Source organism: Arachis ipaensis, chromosome B8 (assembly GCF_059453495.1).
Source record: "Arachis ipaensis isolate K30076 ecotype BB chromosome B8, ASM5945349v1, whole genome shotgun sequence".
NCBI classification, from domain to species: Eukaryota; Viridiplantae; Streptophyta; class Magnoliopsida; order Fabales; family Fabaceae; genus Arachis; species Arachis ipaensis.
The window spans coordinates 124,950,569-124,959,201 of record NC_142443.1 but is presented as its reverse complement, the minus strand read 5'-3'; the positions used below and the strand labels follow the sequence as shown (position 1 = coordinate 124,959,201).

General features: G+C 25.1%; 1 protein-coding gene across 1 annotated transcript; it reads right to left on the bottom strand.

Annotated features, from left to right (window-relative positions):
* On the bottom strand, positions 1-8,425 carry LOC107612034 (NADH--cytochrome b5 reductase 1-like). The gene is made up of 9 exons (XM_016313873.3): positions 8,197-8,425; positions 7,362-7,503; positions 6,616-6,706; positions 5,781-5,858; positions 4,715-4,795; positions 2,991-3,080; positions 2,008-2,073; positions 1,651-1,737; positions 1-356 (listed from the first exon to the last, which is right to left on the bottom strand). Exons 1-9 carry the CDS (start codon positions 8,369-8,371, stop codon positions 264-266), a joined length of 903 nt encoding a protein of 300 aa, XP_016169359.1. The 5' UTR covers positions 8,372-8,425; the 3' UTR covers positions 1-263.
* Positions 8,426-8,633: the final 208 nt, after the last annotated feature.

The following is an 8,633-nucleotide window of genomic DNA, read 5'->3' as shown; positions in this document are numbered from 1 at the left end:
CTAAGAGAAACATATCATATATGTATACAACTATACAAGGCATAAGAAAGTGTTTCTGAGAAGGTGATGGAATTATATTTGGGTTGCATTTGAACAATGTCTTTTGAAACATAGAAAAGTAGATACAAATTTATGGGGTTGTAAAGACAATAATAAAAGTACAATTTTTAATTTCTATCTCAAAATTCATCTGTCTTTTATTTTTGGTCTCAGTATTTCTTTTTTCAAAACGAAAATACATATGCAATTTTAAAGTACATGTGCTAGAACACGAATTGCATCTTTGATGTGTAGCCAAGTTCATTAAGATAACTTGTCATTGTGTTATTCATGGGTTGTGGACCGCACATCAGTATCTACAAAATATAATAATACTTAAATGAACAAGTTATTTTAAATTATGAGTAGCCAATACAAGTCAATAATGTTAAAAAAATGGGGAAAAAAAAAAGAAAGGAGAAGAATGAAAATCCATTCTTATTTGGAAATGCTTTTTTGACAATTATTTTAATTTATATTTGACTTAAAAAATTTCCTGTAAAGTATCTTGGGTAAGTTTTCACAAGCTAATGTCCAGTAATATATTTTAAAAGCATGTATCATAATTTTGAGAATTGGATCGAATCAGTTGATTCAACAAAAAATTATCACCATATTAAGTCGATTTAGATAAGAATCAGTTTTCAATAAATCAGTTAAAGAATCAATTAATTGATCGAATTACTGTGTTTTTTAACAATTAATGGATTAAAAATAATAAAATATAAAAAAATATATATTTTATATATAAATATATTATTTTATTATATCAGTTCAACTTTGTTTAAATTTTGGTTGAATCTTTAAACTTTTGAATTTCTGATTCTACCGATTTAATGATTAATTCGATTTTTAAAATTTTGATTTGTATAGGGGTTATAAAATAACTTATTACAAACTTTATTCAGTGTTTCAAAACTTTCTGAGTAACGTTGCAAATTAAATGTTTAATTTATAAACATACCCATGTGAGTCCATGCAAAGAAGCCTTATGAGTTGGGTCTCCTACAATAGAACCCACATGAGTAACTCTTCACATGAGAGGGCATGTGAAGTTATACAAGTTGTGGAGTTAAGCCCCCTGAAAGTGATCCTTTAAATTGAGTTTGTATTAAAATAATTTTTGAGATTTTAATTACACTAATTATTTTTTTAATATTGACAAAAATATACTATATTAGCCTCTTACAGTGTGATCAATCACTTGATGAAAAAATGATAAAGGATTAACATAATATATTTTGTCAATTTTAAAAATATAATTACTGCAATTAAAATTTTAGAGAATATTTTAATACATATAATTTATTTGAAGAATCGCTTTAAAGCTTAACTCCAAGTTGTGCTTGTAAGTTCAGCATTTTACATGTAATATTATCTAAAAGATTTTGCAACTTTGAATAAAAGTCTATAATTTATTTCACACAACTCCTTGCATATTTGCATGGATGGTGCCAAAACTTTTAAAATTTACCTATCTACACTACCCTACAAAGAGTTGTACCATAGCATTATTTGGTAAATTTTAGAAACCAATTGTCAAAAATGCATTTCCATTCTTCATTGCCACGCTAACTATAAGTTAAATTAAATGTGAATTTATATATCAACCTGGATATCTCTTGCTGGTGCAGGACAATGGGTTTGAATCATATCCTTAGTTATGTACCCAACGCCACCGTTCCACTCATTAGGGGGCTGTCAAGTGTTGGGAAAAAAAAAAAAAAGCAAATATTTTAATTTTCATTGATAGCAAATGAATCAACATTTAGATATGTTTTTTATTTATTAGTCACTATATTCTTGTTTTAATTTTAAAGGCCTCTCAATTTTTAATATTTATATATATTTATTTTAGGAAGATATTTTTATGTAAAGATGATATTATAATTATTAAATTATATAAAAATAACCATCATAAAATAATAATTTCTATTGAATATTAGCGTTTTGAGTGGAGAAACCAACCTTATTAAGAACATAATAGACTTTGAATTGACTTGGATATTTGCTGGCAAAATTATCTAGTTCTTCCTGCAGTACCAAATAACATAATAGATATCATTCACCAGGGTTCGTTAAAGCAAATCCAATACTTTTTCATCAAATTGAAACGAATGATATTACATAAATTAAAGCTTACAAAATCAGTTATGAACAGCCTAGTCCCACAATATTAATAAAAAGGAAAAGTTTAGGGCAGCAACTTTTGTTGCACTTAACCATCAAAATAAAAGTGAGCGATCTCCCACCATTAGATATAATCTCACACCATTAAAAATACTATTGATGGCCAATTGATGATTACAAAATACTAAAATTACTAGCCCCCTAATATTCCTCTTATAAAAATATATAAATTAAATAAAGTCACATCTGTAATGAATTTTAAAAAATAATATAAAAGAAACAAGCATATTTTAAGTTTTGTGAAAAACTAACTACAAAATTATTAAATTTTGTCAAAAGATATGTGTTAAATTATATTTAGGGTTTGAAAAAGTAGAGGTAAACAACATAATTCCATTCGATTCAATATTATATCTATTATTACAACTCTGATCCAAAACCTTTTAATTAAAAAACTTCTATTTTTGTATGTTTTAAACAACAATTTTGTTAGGTATATAAACCAAAATAGTTATTAGTATAAAATATATGTTAAAATATAAAATATATATTAAAAATAAATTAAATAATATATATATATATATATATATATAATAGTTAATTTTAATATAATTTTAATATATTATGTAATATTAATTATTATAATAATTAATAAATATTAAATAAAATAAATATTAACTATTTTTTGTTAATTTTTTTTATTATCAAATATTTCTATGAGTTGATATATGTTAACCAATATATATGGAAACATAATCATTCTTTTCTAAAGATATGTTAAACACACAGAGTAATTAAGGAAAAACGTATTAACCAGTTACCTTTAACAGAATATCGTCCACCGTCACATTGGCATATAAAAGGGAAATCTTTGTTTTATCCTTGGGGTTTTCTAGAATGGCCCTTGTGATCTAAGACAAAACAAAGTTAATAAAAATGCCTTTTAATTAATAATAGTAATTGAACATATTAAAGTGTCTATACATGAGTTCGCATTACAAGGATCAATGACCTCACTTTTAAATGGTATCTTTGTTAAGAGCAGTTAATAGTAAAAAAGATTGAATTAAGTACATGTAATTTTACTCCGTTTTCATTTTATTAATTTATAAGTTTTTAATCAAGTCCTTAAAGCATATCAATTATATATATTTTGTCCACACTGTTAAAATTTTTAGATAAAAAAGTAATGATATTTTATTTTCAATTGAATTATGTATGTTTAAAACATTACACCTAAAATATAATACATTTATTTTTCATTAGTTTTATTATTGATAAATGAAGATCTTTAAATATTTGGTAAACATACTGTGACATTATTGGAAGCATACTTTGGACTTTATTAATGTCACGATATATTTATCACCAGTTTAAATTCAAAGTATGCCTCTAATAATGTCACTGTATGTTTACCAAATATTTAAAGATCTTCACTTATCAACAATGAGACTGATGAAAAATAAGTGTACTATATCTTAGGTGTAATGTTATGAACATGCATTGTTCAATTGAAAAAATCAACTTATTTTTTATGGGTTATTTTTATTTTTAATATGTTTTGCAATATTAAATTGAAAATAAAATACCATTACTTTTTTTATCTAAAATTTATAAAAATATTAACTTGATGTATTTTACATATCCAACTTAACTATTAGTATTTACTATTCAGTCTATCTTTTCGAACCCTGTACTTTTTGCTATACTTTACCTTATTAATCTAAGGTGATATACTTTTTGCATAAACCTTTTATTTTCAGTTAACTTCTTATTTAATTTTCATCCATCGCTAAAAACGTCAACATAACAATATTAAATGGAATCTTTATAAATGTCTATATTACGAATCCCACATATTTTTAAGATAAGATCAATATTTAGTTTATTATAGTGAGATATTTTTTATCCTATGAATTAGTTTTTAAAATTGAACTGTGTTTATTCAATTTTAATTCTAATATAATATCAGAATCTTAAGTGTAAAACTTTTTTTTTATCTCATAAGATCATTTTTGAAATTGAATTTGGCTTACTTAATTTTAATTTTAATAGTTAGACTTTTAATTTTTCTAGTACCTCACTCAATAAAAAATAGAAAAATTTAATGTTTGCACCATTTTTTATATGTATCTTTATAATATTCTTTTAAAATAATATAAAAGATAAACCTTTTGTCTTATCTTATTTTTTTATCAATCGCGTTTAATACTAAATAAAAATGAAAGAGATATATGCAAAAGTAGTGCATATTTCAATTTTCATTAAAAAAATAAGAATAAATGATCATTTATATTCATAAAAGATGAAAACACTGACATATGTACCCACACTAAATCAAAATTAAACTTGTACTTATATAAGATGTCCTTCGTGTGACAAAAGTACCATATCTTTAGAGTATTAGAATGCTAAGTAGGGTACTTTTGTCATACAGAAGATATCTTGCTTAGATACAAGTCTAATTTTCATATGGATATATATGTCAGCGTTTTCATCTTTCTGGGTATAAATTGTCATTTATTCAAAAAAATAATATATGTACCTGAAACATTGGGGTGATGCCTGTACCTCCAGCAATCATTCCAAATGCCCGAACTTGACCAGGCTTGTAACTGAATCGCCCCTACATGCTCGTGTTTATGTCCATTAATAAACTTCACTTCCATTTTTAATTATATTGAAAATTATTTATATTATATGTTCATCCAAAATCGGAAGTGATTTTATACGCTGTTGAGACTTCAAATTGAATTGGCTTAGGCTCAACAATTTCTTTTTCCGTTTTTCATATATAAATTTTGGATAGAATGGAATTTACCTTTGAAATTTCGTTCTTCTGTAGTCTATCCTCTATTTTTGCAGGTACACAATCTATGATGTGTTTTTAGTTATGTTTTTTAAAAGAGTAATATTAGGGAGTTAATTTTCTTTCGGTTAATATCAATTATTTTTTTTAAAAAAATTATTTTATTTATTTTAAATTATAGATCATAAAATAAAAAAATTTTAATTATAAATATTAAATTATAGATTATAAATCTTAATTTTTTATAAAAATAAAAAATTTTATAATTAAAAAAATTGACTAATGTTGATTAACTAAAAATTACTTTTTTTACTATATATATATATTTTTTATAAAATTACCTTATTTAACGCGTTTTATTATTGAGACAGAATCTTTTTTTTTTCTTTGTAAATATATAAGTTTGGAACAAGAATTTAACAAAAGATTTTTTTTAGCACTATTTATTATTTGATAATGTTAGAGACTCAAATTAGATGTTAAAAGTTTAGAGAACAAACTGTATATGGCAACTACTCCTATGAAGATGCCAAAAACATCTTCTCATGATGATCCTTGTTTAAAAAGTGTAACTTATTTGTTTAGCAACACTTTAAATAAAGGTAACACTTTTACTTCAAATAAAAATCAAGCCCTACAATTTATTATCCAATGGTCAAAATGAAATATCTTCAAATCATAAAATCTTCATTGGAGTAGCCACCACTGCATATAAGTCATATATAGTTTTGAAATAAATTGTGTATTATTTCCATAAATTTGAATTTTGGATAAGGGAAATAGGGAATTGAATATATAGTACCTTGGGGCCCTTCACAGCCAACTTGTCTCCAACTTTCATTTCTCTAAAATGGTGCGACATCTTTCCATTTGGGTACATCTGCTTGCATTTCATGGTCATCTTTATTAATAAATAACACAAGCAAGCAAAGTTCGTAAAAACGTATAAAGTTGAAAAAGACGGATCCATGCACATATATCCTTTTGCATAACAAAAGAACCATTTAATTTCTGCAACTCTTCCAAATAACTTCCAACAATTTATCAATGCTCCTAGTGTTTGTTTTCACTTAGTTAACTTTTAAAGTGGTCTCTTAGATTAACTATATTTATTAAAATAATTATTAAATCAAATTTTAATTATATTAATTATGTCTTTAAAATTTGTAAAATGTACTACATTAATTTCTAACCCTAAAACAAGTCACTTAATAAAGAGAGTGGAGAGATTAATATAATATATTTTTACTAATTTTAAAGAAATAATTAATACAATTAGAATCTGAAAAATTATTTTAATAAAGACAATTAATGTGATGGAACATTTTAGACTGCTTTTAGTTTGCATTTTTATTTTTAGTATTTTCTGTTTTTTGAATTTTATGAAAAAAAAACATAATAAATTCATATTTTCTGTTTTTTACTTCCTGTTTTTATTTTTTCTTTTACAAAATTTAAAGAATAAAAAACACTGAAAATGCAAACTAAATACACCCTTAAAATTTAACCTTATTTTCACTCATTACACTGTCTGTCCGTACGAGATATCATGTAATGAGTTTACGAGAGAAGAGTTGTTAATTTGAGTTTATAGATATAGAAAAATCGATTGGAGAATTGGTCCACAGAAATCTTACCTTAACAACTAATTCAAAGTAGCCAACATCCGAATCCAACGTGACTGGAGTGTATGATTTCATAACCTCCGCTCCGCTGCTATCGCTTCCCCTGGGTTTTAACATTCATCAGTATGTGTATATATATAATATCTTAGAATCGTGTTAAATAACCAATACTTTCGTAATAACATGTAGTTAACTTGTTCACCAAAAAAAAAAAATGTAGTTAACTTAAAGAGGAAAAAAAAAAAAAAACAGAAACACCAAGTATACTACTACTCTATCTCTTTCATAGTAATTACTAATTATTACAAAAATATTATTTATACATCTAGGAGTATATAATTAAATAAGTCCTTAAAAAATTGTGTCGGATTTTTCATTCCAAAAAAAAAATTGTTACGTAGAGATTCTTTAACTTTATAAAGGTAAGATATATAAATTGTTTTTCACATTTTTAGGATTTATTTATCCAAATAAAAATAATAGATTTGACTAAAATAGAGATTTATATATCTTATTTTTATAAAATTTAGTGATTTTAATAATAATTTTTTTTTGTGAACGAAAACGTTTTGAAGTGAAATTTCTTAAAAATTTATTTACGTATATAGTCAATATTTAGTAACTAATTTAAATTTTTTATTTTAAAACAAAAATAAGTTGAAGAAAACATTTGATAGGTATGACAAAAGTTGGTGGAACAAGTTAATTAAAATATGAAGCTAAAGCAAGATGAGTGACATTGATATTGTTATACAAACCTGGCAAGAATATTTTTTCCGACTGGAAGGCCCAACACCGATGTAGGAGTTGGAAGGGCGAATTTGAATCTTGCTGCGTTGTGGCTGAGTTGGGTCTTCTTTATAAGTTCAAATTCTTTGAAGTTGTTGGGGTCCAGGCATTCTAGAAGAAAACAAATACACATATATTAGAACTCTCACTTTTCTTAGTTTACTCATATTTTTAAACATTTGGAAGTATTATTGTATTATTATCGTTTCTTTATTTTAAGACATTCTAAAAGAAAAGGGTCATATGAACATATTTAAAAGCTATGTTATGGATACTATCACACACAGATAAGGCGCAAATAAAATTATTATTATTATTATTAATCTGAAAGAGGCGCAAGAGAAGAGAAATATAGTTAGGTGTTGAGGGTTTTACATACATTTAATTTTCTATGTTCAGAAAAGAAAAAAATCTTTAAAAAATGAAAGAAATAAATCACCAACTTTGTTGTTAGCTAAAAATATTATAAATTGATAAGATTTTTAGATAATTTATAAATTTGAGGGATTTTTTACCATTGAACTAATTTTTTAGGTTGAATTAAATCTATCTAATTTAAATTTTAATATGGTATCAGAATCTATTCGATCTAATATTATTAGATTATTCACCTATAAATATTCACGTTTCAAATAATCATTTCTAAATTCATAACTCTTAAGTATAGGATTTTTAGATAGTTTATAAGTAATTTTTTTGGATTGAGATGGGTTTGTCTAATATCAATTTTAATAAAAGAAAATAAACTTGTTTAAATTAAAGACTTAACAGTAAAAATAAAATCTAGGTAAAATAGTAACATACTTTTGGGAACTTTGGTTAACCGATGATAAAAATAAGCAGCGGTGAGACCAACGGCGACAAGAGCAACCGCACCACCTAGCAGCTCCGGGTGCAGGTTCTCAGCAAAGTAACGAAGATGCCTCAAATCGAATTTGGTAAAACGAAATGACATTTTGAGTAATGGTAGTTCCAACATTTTGCAAGAGAATTGGGAAATGATTAACAGCTTAATTTATATATGTGTGTATGTGCATATGCGCCAGTTATATATATCATCATCAAGAAACAACCTTTTATTATGTTCATAAATGATTGGTTCTTTTCTTCTCTCTTTGTATGCTTGCATTGTTCTCAACAAAATGAAGCAAAGAATATCCCCAAACTTGTTTCGGAGGACATAATGTTCTGTACTTTTATTACGGATGCTTCAGCAACAAGCACGCGGCAAAAAATTAAAA

What these genes read in the sequence shown, in the direction of transcription:
- LOC107612034 (XM_016313873.3), bottom strand. Translation starts at nt 8,371, where the DNA reads ATGTTGGAACTACCATTACTCAAAATGTCATTTCGTTTTACCAAATTC. An exon ending in GTTAACCAAAGTTCCCAAAA is followed by an intron (nt 7,504 to 8,196) that starts GTATGTTACTAT and finishes GTTTTCTTCTAG; the next exon opens with AATGCCTGGACCCCAACAAC. An exon ending in TGGACGATATTCTGTTAAAG is followed by an intron (nt 2,074 to 2,990) that starts GTAACTGGTTAA and finishes TTGGTACTGCAG; the next exon opens with GAAGAACTAGATAATTTTGC.